This window comes from Heteronotia binoei, chromosome 15, assembly GCF_032191835.1.
Source record: "Heteronotia binoei isolate CCM8104 ecotype False Entrance Well chromosome 15, APGP_CSIRO_Hbin_v1, whole genome shotgun sequence".
Classification (NCBI taxonomy): Eukaryota; Metazoa; Chordata; class Lepidosauria; order Squamata; family Gekkonidae; genus Heteronotia; species Heteronotia binoei.
Window position 1 is genome coordinate 67,773,124 of NC_083237.1, and position 16,966 is coordinate 67,790,089.

The 16,966-nt window shown below is 48.3% G+C and overlaps 1 protein-coding gene across 1 annotated transcript in view; it reads right to left on the reverse strand.

Annotated features, from left to right (window-relative positions):
* Nucleotides 1-5,368: 5,368 nt before the first annotated feature.
* Nucleotides 5,369-16,966, reverse strand: part of REEP1 (receptor accessory protein 1) — a 34,964-nt gene continuing 23,366 nt past the window's right edge. Inside the window, exons 7-9 of the mRNA XM_060255551.1 lie at nt 14,128-14,163; nt 6,097-6,239; nt 5,369-5,781 (exon numbers count right to left, since the gene is read on the reverse strand). Of these exons, the coding sequence (XP_060111534.1) occupies nt 5,710-5,781; nt 6,097-6,239; nt 14,128-14,163 (251 nt within the window). The 3' untranslated portion in view covers nt 5,369-5,709. The remainder of the gene's footprint in view (nt 5,782-6,096; nt 6,240-14,127; nt 14,164-16,966) is intronic.

Sequence of the window (16,966 nt, forward strand, 5' to 3'; positions counted from 1 at the left end):
CTTAAAAATAGTGTTTAGTTTTGACATCCCTAATATGGAGCGATCCTACTGCATGGGAGCTACAACAGCTTGTTGGGGGGGGTGTGGCAGGGCGGCTATTAAGCAATTAGCTGTTATTTCCCACGTGAAATGTTGAGCTGCCTGATTTTTCTGGAGCAGCCTCTGTCATAGAACTATGATGCAGGTGCTTCCAGGAATGTCCCCTCCTGCCTTTCCTGGGGCACCTCCAAAGAGCATCTTAAGAGCAGCACCTACTGGTGATCCCCAGCCTGAAAGACCTGGCCAGCACCAGCGCCTCCTCAGCCCCTCCCAGAGGACAGCCCTGCCCTGTGGGACCTGATGCCATTCCTCCGGGGTTGTAAGGCAGAGGTGATCCACCAGGCTTTGGGTTGAGGACAGTGACGGGTTCCACCTTGTCTGGCACCCCCATTTCCTGCCTCCCCCTATGGGGCAGTGGCACTATCTGCATCGTCATAGATTCACTAGACTGGTCAGTTATTGCATTCGCGCCAATGTTCCTATATTTGCTGTACCAAGTATTTACACGTTCATCCTGCATTGTATTGTCTGCTTGCTTGTAACATTTTTCTAAAGCTGGGCAAGATGGTGGCTGTCACAAGAAGCTGGTTATCTGGTAGTGAAGGGAACGGCATGCATGAGCAGCGTAACCTTGAGCTTAACTTTGCGCAGCTTCCCCCCCCCCCTTGCATATTACTGGTCTTGTCTGGATGCAAATTATTCTTGGCAGGGGCTCTTCAGCAAGAAGGCCATTGCTCTGTACCCAAATCTCATTACACTCTTGACCATTTTCATGGCCCAAGGGGCGGGGGGTCAATATGCGAGGAACTGCACGAGATCCTCTGGTCTGTAACTGGCTTACATTTTGCTGAGAATAATGAATACCTCACCATTTGCCAACAGCCTTGGTCTACCCCCCACCCGAGCCATGTCTAACTATGGGGAAGGAGGAACTGGCGGGTCGATGCACCTTCTTGTAAATGGTCTGATTAAATTATAATTCAGAGAAAAAATCAGATGAGATGTACAACTGCCATTCATGTTCCTTGTTGATCTCTACATAGATATGCAGTTCAACAGATAAATTAGCACATTTGTTAGATATACAGAATATATTTATTGTATTGTTAATCGGGGTCATTTTGTAGAAAAAGAGGTGCCGGAGCTCAATAGCACAACTCATTTGCATATGCCACACACGCCTGACATCACCAGAAGGTGGACTTGGGTAATTTCATAGAAAAAAAGGAGCCAGAGCTCATTAGCACAACTGATTTGCCACACACCCCCTGACATCACTGGAAGGTGTACTAAATTATATCAGCTCAGCATCTACCTTAAAATGCTTCTTGAATCATAACTGTCATAATAAAACCTTACTCCCATCATACTTTTAAAATTACTTTCTTCTCTGTGGCCACAGTGGCATGATGAAGATTTCCATCTGTCTGCTTTATATGTTTTGGTTATCTGCCCATTGTTTGTGGGGGGAAATATTAGAAAATCTGTCAAATCTTAAGAGTTCAGCAAAATTCTCACAGGGGGTTTGGAGCCCAGAAGTAAGTATGGGGCAGTAAGAAAGAGCACAATAAAATTTAGAGGTTCAAGAGCTCTGCGCCTGTGAGCTCCTGCCCAAAATGAGGCCTGTTAGTTAATTTGGAGGGAGAAGGCAATTGGCCAATCAACAGTGTCTAGGATTTATTAACAAATGGAAATTCAGAACAGCAGATTAAATAAAAAGTCTGTATTTCTGTATTTGTAATTAGTATTTCTGGCATAATTAAGTCCAGTTTGGTTTAGTGCCTGTTTGGTGTAGTGGTTAAGAGCTCCCACCTCTAATCTAGAGAACCAGGTTTGATTCCCCATTTCTCCACCATATGCAGCTGCTGATGTGACCTTGGGTCAACCACACAGTTCTCTCAGAGCTGTTCTCTCAAGAGCAGTTCTCAAAAGAGCTCTCTCAGCCCCACCTCCATCACAGGGTGTCTGTTGTGGGAAGAGGAAGGGGACTGTAAGCAGCTCTGAGATTTCAAGGGAAGGGGGGTAGAAATCCCCCTCCCCCCCTCTTCTTCCAAACTTGTGCACTTTTCTCCATTTTATCCTATCACATACAATATGGTGATAAAAGAGTGTAACTTTCTTACAAGATGATATAATTTACCGTTGCCGGCAGTTTTTTATATATTCGGTGTGCTGAAGATATACAAGGGGTTTTGTTTTTGGTTTGCTATGTCTGTGGGGGTTTTGTAATGCTTGGGAGAGAATGTCGGTGGCCCACCCAGGTGGGGCTGAGGAGGAGCACTTGCAGGCGGGCGGGGAGGCTGAGGGGGCAGGTGAGGGGGGGGAGGTTAAGGCTTTCCCAAACTTCAGCCTGTTCTCACAGCCTCACATGACAGGGAAGGCTAAAATATAGATCCTGAATATGACAGAAATATTACAAGTCCAGTCCATAATGTTAGTTTTGCGACCAGAAACATTAAATCACTGTTGTGCCTTGAAGGAGATTAACAGTCTCATTTGTAATCCACCCAACCCTTTATTAGTAGCCAGATCGTTATGCCCACCATTGACCTAAGAGCTTCAGAATTCTGCATTTCACTTGCTTTACACTAACAAGATGCACCAATCTGGAGGACAGGGTTGCACTTTTTGTTCATGTTGCCTTTAACATTTCCCCACGACTATCATTAAGCTTAAAAAAAACATTAAAATTAAAGAAAAGGCCCTTGTGTATCTTCAACACACAAAGTATATAAAAAACTGCCAACCATCCTTGAGCTACATGATATTGCTGTCTAATACAGGGGTGTCAAACTCATTTGTGATGAGGGCCAGATCTGATGTAAATAAGACCTTGTCAGGCTGGCCCAGGTGTGTGACAAAATATAATGCTACATAGTGGAGATATAAACTTTATAAAGGACATAGACAAACACAATTAATAGTTCTTGAAAAACCTTAAAACATACTTAAAATATTAGCACTTGTTGGTCTTAAAGGTGCTTTTGTTGTCTCTCTCCCGTGCGATCCAGAAAACTGGGCAAAGGAAGCTCTGGCTCTTTCCTTCCTCCCCAGGGAACCAGGAGGGGGAGGAGCCTCAGCCAATAGAAAGAAGAGAGGCTTGGCTAAGTTCCTCTTCTGTGCGATTGAGAGAGGCTAGCAAAGCAAGCTCTCCCTCTCTCCCCAAGGGAGGAGCTTCAGCCAATGGAGAAAACAGATTTTGCTCTGTATCTCCTATGCGATTGAGCAAGCCTGGCAAAGCAAGCTGTGATGCAGAAGGAAGCAAGAGAGAGGGAGGAGGCAGACGACAGCCAGTTGCCTGATCGAAGCCCTCTGGGGGCCTGATTTAACCCCTGGGCCACATGTTTGACACCCCTGGATTAATATGTCAGAAACTAGACTACAGTCAAATTCTCTCCAAACTACTTGGATATGTTCAACTGTAATCTCCTGCTGTCCTTCTCTGGGGGAAACTCATATACATGCTGGGAAACTACTGGAATTAGAATCCTTGTGCAGACAAGGTACAGGTTGCATGCACACCAATCAAACCCATTTTGATGAGATATGGTTTACATTCTAGCTTCAATTGTTATTACAAAATATGCTTGCATGCACTCTGTTAATATCTTCTAAAACTGCTGTCAAGATTTATAAGATACTTTAAGCTTTTTTTCCTTTCACAGGCACAATCCTAATCTTTACTTGGAAAACTTCAGCAAGACGGAGGTCAGTTTGCAAAGGCCAGAGAATGAGATGGTAGAATGTACGGTGCCACTTTGCCATCACTGGTGGGGATGGATACCCATTTTGAATGTTCCTTCCCCAAGACAATTCCATGCAAACAAAAAAAAGCTTTTAACACCCACCCACCCTTCCTGCTTACTTTTGGCTGCTTTCCTGTTTTCAGGGTCTTCTTTTGAGGTCTTCTTTGCTCCCCAAAGCAAGAAAAGCAAAATCAGGAAATAACCTGGGATTTTCCCCCCTGAGAATTTTTCTCCAGTTTTCCAACAAAGAAAGAAGAAATTTTGTGAAGCTCTGAAAAAGAACTTCAATGAAACAGTCTTTGCAAAAGTGGAATTCTTTTAAAAGCAAAACGTATAACATAAAGATATGCACATCCATCTCTCTCTCTCCCTCTCTCTCTTTCACAAGTATTGGGTATATTTGCAGTTTTACTTGTAGAAAGCTTAAAGCTTATACATTTCATTAATATGCCATGCAGTACAATTTTATGTGCTAGCAAAGTTATAATCCTGTGTTTTATATTGTGAAAACAGTAAAATAGGTTTAGGATTGCTAGGGAAATACTGCATATATTTCAGTTTCCCTCAAAATTTCAGCCTCCCCTCCCCATTTCTCCCCCCACCACCTTCAAATTTTCCAGAAATGCCACATCTCTCTGTAGGGGAACATTCCAAAAGGTGCCCTTCTGTGACCCTCCAGCTGCTGTCTCAAGATTCTGCACCTTCCTCTCCTGCAGGTGTAAATCCTATCAGGATACTTTCTGCAGCAGCAGTTCTCATCCTTACCCCCAATTCCTCCCCCCCCTCCGCGAGGACAGAATTGCCAAATCACTATAATGCTACAACATTATAACCATCTCCTGCAACAATGTACTAGCTTCCATTTAAAAAAAAAAAAACCCAAGCCTCTGGCCCTTTTTGTTGTAGGGTCATAAGGGGAAAATTCTGTGTTGCACATTTCCCTTTATAACTCTGCAACAGAAAAGACTAAATACATCCTTTCACATTGCTACAATCAATTGTAACACTAAAATGACCTGGTGAGTCCTCATCTTTTAAAAAGCCCCCCTAATGCACACGCCTGTCCACATGGTGTCCAAAGATGCTGCCACTGCAAATCTCCCCCCCACCCTCAAAAAAAGAAACTAAGTTTCGGAAAGACTGCAGGGAAGTGGGAGAAAGCATGGAAATGGGGCAGCCTCACGGGGCTGCCCCTGGAGAAGAGTGTCAAGGCCAACCAAAACATCTGTATGGAGCCGTCCCTTGTTCAGTCTCATCCAAACCAAGGCTGTATGTTTTGACAGTCCATTTATTTTGTGTTGCTGCATTTCTTCAGCTCTATTCTCACCCCCACTTTTCCAACAAAGTAATTCATTAGAAGTACATGCAATAACCAAGAAGATTACAGAAATGGACATCGTTTTTCAATGTTTTGTCTTCTCGAAACAATTTTGGATTATTATTTTTTTTTTTACATTATTCACAGACTTGTTATAAATCTAAGACGAAGACAGTTTGGGTAGAAAAACTGCCAGCCCCCCGCCCGCCCCCCGGCCACATTATGCATCATGAACCCCAAATAAATAAAGTTCCTACTATTTGAACAGGTTTTCCTATTTTCATTCACAGAGCTACGACTAAGCAGAGGGAATTAAATAATTACAAATATACAGTCTAGCCAGTGTGTCTGAAAGAAAACAAATGTGACAATGAAAACCGCAGGGAGCTCCACAAGAAGCCGAGCTGCTGCTCCAGGATTGCTGCGGCCTGCTCTGTCCCTCTGGCCACGTCCTGCAGCATTTGCAGACGGCACGTGACAGACAGCGGGAAGCGAGAGAAGCCATGTCATCCAACACCCACACACCTCACCACTGGCCTTTCCACACGGTGAATGAAATGGATCTTTAAGGCAGGAGAGAGACGTTCTGTTGGTGCGACTTGCTCATCACATGGTTTCAGCACTCTGCGGTGAGGTACTTTTCTTCCGGAAGCGAGGCCTAAGGCTTCGGGGTGGTGCCTATCAAAAATAAAAACAGGAACACATAGTGCTGCTGGAAAGTGAAGTCTTGCTTTCCATTCAAGATTAAGAAAAAGGCAGTCCCTCAAAATAACCCACAGAAAAGTTCAACAGTGAGGGGTGAGGAAGGTACCCACTACCAATGGAAAATATATTTTAAAATCTATTTAAGTGGAAAGGTCTTCTGCCCCCACATTTCTGGAGGGTTGTCCTTTTGCTGGCCCACCCTCAGCAGCCCTTCCATGGCAAAAGGAAAACCAGCAGGCCCGAAAGTCCAGTTTGTCAGCTTGTAGCCAAACTGCAACATGGAAATACCTCAATGACTTCATCCTTTTTAGGTCCTTCAGGCTTGGATGTGCAATCGAAAGAGTTTTCATCACATGAGAACGTGACTTTTGTTGATTCACTGTTCTCCTCAGCTACAACTCCACTCTCTGCCTCACCCTCTACCTCAACCACTTACAACAGCCATTTACAATCTACACAGTGAAGAAAAACAGGACACGGAAAGGTCAGAGATGGCAAAGATGGTGTTAACTTACTGACAACTTTCCATTGGCCAAGTCCATGCGCTGCCCATGCATCTGCCAGGGGTTAATAATCTACAGGGAGTTAAAAGCCAGCCTCCAAGAAGAAGGAGGTTGCCGCAACAGCTACATTAATGTGTTTTTTAAACAGAACAAAATGCCTCCTTGTACTGATTTGTGAATCAAAGTGGAATCACAGAGATGGCCAGGCAGAACCCTTTTTACCCTACATGAGACAATTAAGTGGGGTGTAGGAGCCGACACCAGCCCCCTCAGTGATTGGCAGGTCTATGCCCGGGGGGGGGGGCCTACTGGCAGCCCCACCCCCCAGATTATCACCTCGACTGCCACGGATGCAGAGGCTCTCTTCCCCACACTGAGGGTGCAATGAGGGCTGTGACCTTACCCCAGAGCTTGTATCTGAAGGGTCACGGCCCTGCTTTGGGAACCTGCAGGAGACCAATCTGCTCCTTTGGCCCTTAGACTGAGCAGAGCGTCTGCTGCTCCCCTCCCCAAATGCTTCTCCTTTGTTTCACTGGTCCCGCCATCATCACCACCACCACCACCATCTAGATTTATAGAAAGCCCTCGAGAGGTCTCATTGGGACTGAAAGAACCTTCACTCCACCAGCGTCCGGGGCCTGAATCAGTTTAGTTTACATAGCAGATTCCACTTCCGGACACAAATGTGCCACCCCAGGACGCTCAGAAAAGCACCACCTCACAACAGACAGATGTGTGGCCCCTGTACGGCTACCTGCTTCAAGCTCCTTCTTGGCCACACAGAGCCCAGCCACAGAGCGCCTCCTTGTGCCCAGCCCAGGACAGCATCACACGAATGCCAGTTCCCTGCACGGGGACTCCCACGTAAAGAGTTTCATCTCCAACAGTCTTTCCAGTGCAGGGCCTATCAGTGAAGTGAAGGAACAATTTGATGTGACCTTTAAGTTTCAGGAGCTGCCTTCCTTTCCCATCCGCTTGGGAACGTCCTGAGGTCTCCCTGCTAACGCTTTTCTTTCGGGTCCCTTGCTCAAGCTGTTGCTGTGCGAAGAGTATGCAGGTAGGCATTTTCTTACATTTTTAAACCTTTAATACTAGTAGCAGTTTCCTGTGCTACACAGACACCCATTTCTGACACGCTCTTTTAAAAGGAGCGCCGGGGAAGGGGAGGGACAGTCTACTCCCTCCGTGGGGCTGCCTCTGCAGTGACTCGGCTTGTCAGCCCCCAGATCTGGGGGGGGGGGGATCCCCCGGTTTTGCAGCTGGCTGGCAGGATGGGGGAAACCCCACCCCAACAGCCATGATGTGCCTTAAAATCTCAGCAGGTTTAGAAAAAGCTTGCAAAGTGTGTTTTGGAACGTGTGTCTGCATTTAAATCTCAGCAGGGATGAAAGCTGTGGGGGATGGGGCTAACAGGTATGAGCCACACACTTTCTGGTGAGTGTGTGAGAAAGGAAGAGAGCACAGTCCCTCTGTTTTGCATTCATTTCAGAAGTCACTCACTCAAAAGCCTTTATTGGCATATATCAGATTATAAACAAATAAACAGCTACAGGAATAACAAAAACAGTCATATGCAGCTATACATTGGACAATCGATCCTTGATTACCAGACTCAAGAATAAAGCAACCTTTTCAGTTATTTCAGATGACAAATCATTCAGAAGACAGCAAATTTTTATAGCATCTGAGCAGCCTGTCATATTGAACAGAACTGGATCTAGAAACCTAAGGCATATAGTATCATATAGGGGACAATAAAGAAGTTTATGGGACAATGAGTCAACTTGTTTTAAATTACATATACAATGTCTTAATGAAAGTGGAATTTTTTTATATCTACATAGGTAACTGCTGATGGGATAGTATTGAATCTGGCAAGGGTATAGTAACTGCCAGGCCCGTAGCTATGAGGGGGCCTGTGGGGGCACAGCCCCCTGACTGCTAGGCAGGGCCCCCTAACATGGGATCCCTAACCAGCCTCCACTGCCTCGGCTGCATCCTTCTCCATTCTGCTGTCATCATACACAGTTGCTTCTGCTTGCTTAGGGGCCGGAAGAATTCTCTGACCTCTCAGCAAGCAGAAACAACGGGGCACTTTCAGCGCCCAGGACTGAAAGTTAAGCTCCGTGTTGCTTCTGCTTCCTTGGGGGCTGGAAGAAATCTCTGACCCCTCAGCAAGCAGAAACAATGGGGCACTTTCAGCGCCCAGGACTGAAAGTTAAGCTCCGTGTTGGGCTGACGTTGGGCTAGAGGGTGCCTGCAAGAAGAGTCCATTCTGGCCCTCAAGTGGGGTGGCGGGGGTAGGGAGCGGATGGCTGCATTTCAGGCTTTCTCTGCCAGGCAGGGTAGGGTAGGCTGGCGCACACAAGTGGAGGTCCCGGCTGCAGTCCGGGGCTGGGGATCAGTGGAGAGGTGATGTTCGCCTGCAGGGGTTTTCTGACCTGGTCTCGCTGGTCACCCAAGCGAGGGTGGGAGCTGTGCTTGGGCAGCCTCGGCTTGCCCTCTGACAGGAAGAAATCCGAATCGGAGGTCTTGTAGCCCCAGAAGTCAGCTGCGACTTGGTGGTGCCTTCCATCACCACCCCCCTTGTCCTGGCGGGCTTGCCTAGCTTGATCATGCTATAGGTAAGGGCAGGAGACCGAGCGGCACGTATCTAAACCTCTGAATGGCTACCCACCAGAGCTGCTGGAAGAGAGGTGGAAAGGGATCACCTTGGGGCAACTGTGGGGAGGGGGGAAGCTGTATGGCAGCGAGCTGGCAGCTTTCCTCCTCAGTGGTGGTAGGAGAGAAGGTCTTGGAGGTTGGAGCCACTATGTGCCCCTGAAAAAAAATCAGGGCCCCCCAATTCTTCAGATTCTGGCTATGGGGCTGGTAACTGCATAGGTAACTACATAGGTAACTGCTGATGGGATAGTATTGCATCTGGCAAGGGCATCTGACAAAGGCTCTACGCAATTTTGAAAAATGGAGAGTTGATAAATGAAAAGACAAATGACCAATAGTTGGGGAAATTCCAAAATTCAGAGGAGAGCAAGATTTATTCACAGCACTCATTAGTTTTTGCAATTCAATATCTAAAAATTTGTGTTTAATTTCATAATATGCGTTTGTAAGAGGAAGCGTAGAGAGATAATTATTTTCCTCTCTATGCAGGAAATCCATTTGGAGGAGGATTCAGACAGCATAAATAACTCCCACAGTTAGCAGAATAGTGCACATGTAGCCAATATTTGATAGATATAAGCCATGCTCTAATTTCTAACATATTGAGGCCTGTTTCTAGACAAAGAGTGGCATATGAGACACAGGGTAAGCCCATGGTTTTCCTAACAAATTTGGATTGAACTCTTTCGATATTGGACACAAAGGCACTAATCCAAGTTGGAATGCCATACAATAACTGCTTGATTACTTTGGCCTTATATATTTTTAAAGCTGCTGGAACAAACTGGTTGCCTCTATTCAAGATAGTAAAATGGTTAAAGATCTTAAAAGGGTTAGAAAAGAGTTAACTAGAACCTGATTATGAGATGGAGGAAAACTCCACCCCCTCTAGACTGTTCTCTTCCTGCCTTTTGTTTTCCTGTGCTAGCCTGAAGAAGTTGGTTGAAATACAGCAGATCGTTACATTCAACAACTCCTGTGAGTAAACTGATTTATACCATTGCCCCAGTGAGATCACAAAAGTGTGAGCTTGCAAGCTGGCCTTGATCCTTTCAATGAGCAGTTCCCACTAAGGCCAGGTGGTAGCAGAGGCTGAACTGCCAGAGGTAAAGGTTGGGAAAGCCAGGTCAGGACGCCCATGGGTATTTATTTATTTAATTTATATCCTGCGCTTCCCGCCGAGGGCAGGCTCAGGACAGCTCACAACCCAAGGGTCGACACAAGCACATTAGTGTGACGGGTAAAATAAACAACAATAAAAACATAAAACAATTGGTTAAAACATTTTGCATGTGCTACCATAATAGTTTCAGGCAGCGACTGAATTCTGGTGGTTAGCTGTACTCAGAGGTCTCAGGATTGCCACTGCATAGTGCAGTTGGCCATTGGTGGTGTTCTTATGGGCCAGTCCCGTTGCTGCAGATGTTACCATCGTGTAAATGCCTGGCAGAAGAGTGCCGTTTTGCAGACCCTGTGGAACTGTAAGAGCTCTCGCAGGGCTCTAACCTCCTCCGGCAACTCATTCCACCAGCTAGGGGCAGCAATGGAAAAGACCCTGGCTCTCGTCGTTTTGAGCCTCGCTTCTCTGATGCTGGGGACTGTCAACAAGTTTAGAGACCCTGACCGAAGTGCTTGCTGGGGCAGGTGCAGGGAAAGGCAGCCCCTAAGGTATGCAGGACCCTGGCCATATAGGGCTTTAAAGGTAATGATAAGCACCTTGAAGTGAATCCAGAACCCTATCGGTAACCAGTGCAGCGCTTTCAGCACAGGCGGAATGTGTTCCCGTGGAGGAACTCCCATTAACAGCCTGGCTGCAGCGTTCTGCACTAGTTTAAGTCGCTGGATTTGGGACAAGGGCAGCCCCATGTAGAGAGCATTGCAGTAATCAAGTCTCGAGGTGACCATCATATGGATCACTGTTGCCAAGTTGTCGCGTTCCAGAAAGGGGAACAACTGCTTTGCCATCCGCAGATGGTAAAAGGCTGACTTAGCAGTGGCAGCTACTTGGGCCTCCATTGTTAAAGAAGGATCAAAGAGCACCCCTCAGCTTTCAACCTTGGGTGCCAGCGTGAGCTGGGCTCCATCGAAGGTCGGTAAACGGACCTCCGATCCCAGACAGCAGTGACTCCGATACAGGACCTCCGTCTTCGTTGGATTTAATTTAATTTCAGTCTACTCAGCCTGAGTCACCCCGCCACAGCATGCAATGCTGCAGACAGATCTTCCAGGGCAGAGTCAGAATGGCCGCCCATCAACAGATAGAGCTGGGTGTCATCCGCATACTGGTGACAACCCAGCCCATACCTCTGGGCAACCTGGGCGAGGGGGCGCATGTAGATGTTAAATAACATCAGAGAAAGAACCGCTCCTGGAGGAAGAAGGAAAGCCAGTTCAAGGCCAACCCCTGAATCCCAGCGTTGATGAGGCAACAGGTCAGTAGCTGATGGTCGACCATGTCGAACGCTGCCGACAGATCTAACAGCACCAGCACTGCCGAGCCACCTCTGTCCAGGTGCCTCTGGAGGTCATCTGTGAGGGCAATCAGAACGTCACCGTCTCGTAACCCAGACAGAAACCAGATTGATGAGGATTAAGCACAGAAGCATCATCCAGAAAACTCTGAAGCTTCACTGCCACAGCCCTTTCAGTAATCTTGCCTAAAAATGGCAAGTTAGACACCGGCTGGTAATTAGCCAATTCAGCTGGGTCCAGAGATGGCTTTTTAAAAAGGGGGTGGACCACTGCCTCTTTCAGAGGCTGGAGGAAGATTCCTTCAAGAAGGGACCTGTTGTACAGACAATGAGAGGGAAAAGCTTAATAAAAGGAAGGGAAAGGAAGAAGAAGAGATTGGATTTTTACTCTGCCATTCACTTAGAGTCTCAGAGCAGCTTGCAGTCTCCTTTCTGTTCCTGTCTGTGAGGCAGGTGGGGCTGAGAGAGCTCTGAGAGAACTGCTCTTTAGAGAACAGCTTCTGACAGAGTTATGACTGACCCAAGGACACTCCAGCAGCTGCATGTGGAGAAAGAGTGGGGAATCAAACCAGATAAGAGTCTGTGCACTTAACCATTACACCCAAACTGAGTCTCAGGAGAGTAGAACCACTCTCTTTTCCCTAGAGTTCTAGTTCTGTAAGTTCCTTGATATTAGATGGAAAATTCTTGGAGCTATTCCAGGAGCAAACAGGTAAAATCCCCAAAGTGATGGAGCTGGGTGTGTGTGTGTGGGGGGAGAATCTCAACATCTACGGACACAGCAGGGAAAGACCTCTCTGTCCCAACCATGGGCTTCCTAGCAGTTTTTGGCTGGGGAATCAGTGTCCTCCATTCCTACTCTTCAAGGATAAATTCCCATTAAAGATCAGGAAAACCACACTGCATCCGGATCAGGTAAACAAATAGCATGTACTACATTTTCTATATCTATGGGGCAAGTTCATGTTTTTGCTTCCATTATTTACTGACATACAGATATAGGCAGAATGAGACATGCTTCAGACAGTCACCACAGGTGGTAGATGCTGTTTAGATTCTATTCATGCACCTGAAGCATCGTTATCTATGCCTTGATTAAGACCGATTCAGGCAAGCCATCTGTTCACAAAGAAGCCAGCACACAGCACTACCTGCTTCACTCTCAGGTTAGTTATGGAGGGTCACCCGTGAGGAAATTTACCTGTTAACCACAGTACAATCTAGACCGGTCGTATCAGGCAAGCATTCTTAGGCATTCCAAATGCACAATTGCCTGCACATTACTAAATTGTTAAGTGTGAGAACTAATTTTAAGACTAAATTGCTCAGAGAGGATTGTCATGCAAATCTGTAACACTTACATCAGCGCCCCAAAACATTTACAGACAAAAGAAAAGAAAGAATACACAGTTAACAAAGAGCATCTGGCAATAAAGCAACATTATTCCTGTGATCTTTCATCAACAGTAATTTAACTATCTAGTTTGAAAATGTAATATCTTAGATATTAAAATTATTCTTTTAGGCCTGCGTAGTCACTCAGATGTGCAATAAGATCATGCTCAAGACACAACTGCACAACTCAGAAGTTCCAGTGCTGCCTCACCCACTCCGTGAAGGGAGGGATGGGGAGGGGAGGGGAGGGGAGGGGGGGAGCCTTCCTGCCCTTCTCAGGCAGGTGAGGGCAGAGGAGGCTCCTGCAGTGGGGGAGCAGGGCAGACAGATGCAGGGCCGGCTCAGCCACTAGGCGAATTAGGGAAGTGCCTAGGGTGCTGGCTTTGGGGGGGTGCCGAACTGGATGCCCCCCATGTGACTTGGTGATGTTACCAGTGCGGGGGGGGGGGTAGCCTTGCCTGGGGTGCTAGACAGTCTACGGCCAGCCCTGGGAAGATGTACCTTGTGTTACAAGAATCTACATCGCCAGTGCAGGCAGATCAAGGGAGTTCCTCAGTGAGGGTCAACCCCATCAAATGGGGAAAGCCCCCTCCTCTCTTTCCCAGCCAACCAAGAAAGGATTCCATTTCCACTTGGTCTCTCCTGGCCAGTTTTGATACAGCAGCCAGGCCTGGCTCCAGAACGTCTCCAAATGGTCTGAACAAAGAACATACAGAGCTGGGTGTGATAAGCACATTGAGGACACCCAGCCCCCTTCCAATGGGTTTCAGTAAAGGTTTGAGACACAACGGAGCCTTGTCCAGCCCCACAGGACAAGCCCTCTGCTGCTGCCTTCACTTCCAATAGGGAGAGCAGGGCTGGCACACAAAAGCAATCCCACAACTGGAATTCAACAGGGACAGAAATCGAAGCACAGTCAGCAGTTATCAAAGCCCTAGAAGCTAACCCAAATGCTCCACAGCCATGGGAAGGCAGAGCTCCAGAGCTCACCAGAGTTGCCAGCTCTGTGTTGGAAGATACCTGGAGCCTTTGGGGGTGGGGTTTGGAGAGGGGAGGGGCCACCCTTCAGGGGAGCTGATCTCTGTCAGCTGGAGACCAGTTGTGAAAGCAGGAGATCTCCAGGCCCCACCTGGAGGCTGGTGACCCTAGAACTCACAGCAATGGAGAAATACCCAAAACTGCAACAATGGCTTATCCGTGCCCCAAAACCATGAAGTTCAGGGAACCCTAGCCATACCAAGAAAGGATATGTGGATTTCAGGAAGGGAATGGGATCCACTACTCACCTGGGGTGACTTGGCACTTCAAACAACATGCACACACTGAAAGAGGAACCACATATTAAGAACTCGTCATGCTATGCCAGCACTTACCTAACCCCCCCCCCCTTGCCCCGTGCGCCACGTGGTAGAGGCTGGGCCAGACTGACTCCCCTGCTCTCCACTTAGCCTCCTGCCCCCCTCCCCTTGCACCAATGCACAGAAGCTCTTTCCTGCCCCAACTGATTTCTCAGGTATGTGATAAAGATTTCCAGGGACTGGCTACGCCTATGCATGGCCATGCTCTGTTTGCTCTCTTCCCTCCGGGTGGCTCCCAGAGTTCTCCTTCCTCCATTTAACTGTCCCCACAAGCCTGCGATGTGGGTCAGGCTGAGGTGGAGGGAGAGTGACCAGCTCTAGGCCACCCAGGGAACGGGAGACGAACACCCTGCTCTTCCGCCTACTCCAGTGCTCCCTTCTGCTGCACTGAGATGGTGGCGGCTCTCCTTCGGAGCCAGTTTCAGGATGGTGGGCAAGAAATGAAGGGACGTTCTCTCCCCGCAAGCATCCCGCCGGCACGCATACGTTGTTCCTCATTCTTTGCTCCCTCCCCTCCCCCAAGCCTGGCTTCACCCTCGGCTCCCCATCTCCTGCTCTCCTCCTCCACAGCCTTCTCACAATCCCTGAGGAGAACGCAGGCGCTGGGCTTTCTTGAACCTGCCTTTCTCCCAAGCATCCCAGGACCCAAGCCAGGAAACAACAATGGAAAAACAACAGTGACGATTTAAATAAAAACCGTCTTAAAAACAAGACATTCAGAACAAAAGTTCAAAGAGCTTATGCCCCAACCGACACGGCCTCCCAGCTGTCCCCGAAGCCTGCAGGAAGAGGGGAAACCGTCAGGAGCTCCCCTGGCCCCTTCCGGGAGGTCGTGCCTGAGCCAGGGCTGCGGCAGGAAGGAGGGCGACAGACTCTCCGGGGAGGACCAGAGCAGGCAGGCCAAGGCATTCCTTCCGGAGGGGTGGGGAGGGGAAGGCCAGCACCTTGAACTGGACCCATGAACTAACTGGCAGCCAGCAAAAGGACCTCGGAATAGGAGCACCTCGGTCTCACTGCTGGGCCTCAATCTGTGCCGCCCGCCCATTCCAGATGGCCTTCCAGGGCAGTCATAGGAACAGCAGTCCTCTAACCCTGCGGTTACTGAAGTCTGGCTCTGCGTAGCCCAATGAGAGGTGGGGCAGCTTCCTAGCTAGATGTAGCAGGGTTTCCCCACTGTTCTGCCGTGGGGATCCCCAGAGTCACTCAGCAAAAGCTGCACCCCGTGCAGGATGGCGAGCAGAGCCCCACTTGCAGCAGCTCCCCTGCTGGCTAGCATCACTGCTGTCTTGTCTGGATTCGTCCTCAGTTTGCCGGCCACATTCAGCCCCTGGGCCAGGGCAGAGACAGCAGCAGCCCCTGCTTGTTCTGGGAAATGGAGAGCTGGATGTTGTCCCCATATTGATCACAATATGCTCCAGACCTGTGAATGATTCCCGCTAAGGATCTGGACATGACTCATTATTTATTTGAATTCCTAGCCCGCCCCTTCCCTGCATAGCAGGGCTGAGGGCAGGTTACAACAGCAAATGTATACCATGAATTAAAGCAAAATCCACACAACATTTTAAATTGTACACAGCATCAGATCATACATAAGTATCAGGTGCCATGGCCCTTCGCCGAGGTATTTCGCCAGTCACCGCTATGCAGCCCCTCCGTTGGGGTGAGTTCCTCCCCTGTCCACGCCCCACCCCTCCCCTCCCCTTTCAGAGCCCGAAGCCATCTCTGACCGGAGAGCAGAGGGAGGTTACCTCACCGCCTCTCAGACTGCTCACCTGGGTTCTCTATGCCGCTCTCTCAGCCCATTCAGAGTTCCTCATCTGCTCCTCCTCAACAGGCTTCTCTGCCCACCTTTTCTACTCCTCCCTCCTTTCCCCAAGGGGCAGAGCAAACTCCATAGGGTTGGCACCACAACAGCCAGCTCTTTTCTGCCCAGGAAGGGCCACAAGCTGGCTAGCCAGTCACAACTGGTCAGCTGACATCTGCTAATCTAGCAGTAGGCCTGGGTCCCCAGACTACAGACCTGTCCCTTCCAGAATGGGTGGCCCTTTAAACCCCAGGTCAGACCTTCTCCCTACCAGCTCTACTTCTTCCTTCTTTTGGGGATTAAGCTTCCGTTTATTAACCCGCATTCATTCCCAAAATGCCCCCAGGCCGATCAGGCCTCCTGGAAATAATGAGGCAGAGCATACTTCCATCTGCATATTGGTGACAACCTAGCCCAAATCTCCAGAAGATCTCATCTAGCAGTTCCATGTAGATGGGGGACAAGATGAAACCCCAAAGGCCAAGGAGCTGGTCAGGAGTCCCCCTAGCATCACTTTCTGAAACCGACTGTTCAGGGAAGACCACAGCCTCCGCAAAATAGTGCCTCACAATCCCAGCCTGGAGAAGGGTACCATGATCACTGGCATCAAAAGCTGCCAAGAGGCCCACGAAGATCAACAGTGCTGCATTTGTGTTGTCCATCTCCCAAACCAGGACACCCACCAGCGCAACCAAGGCTATTTGCGCCCCAAAATTAGCATGGAAAGGATCTAAACAGTGTGCTTCATCCATCTAGGAATGCATGGAGTTGCCCATCCACCACCCGTTCAATCACTTTGCTCAAGAATGGAACATCTGAGACAGGTCAATAATTATTGAGATCTTCTGGCTTCTTTAGAAGTGGACACATCACAGCCTCTTAAGGAAGCATTAATTATCTTTCAAACCCGGACAGCCAGCCCAAACTTTAAGTTCCCAGAAAGAGCAGGAGTCATACAAG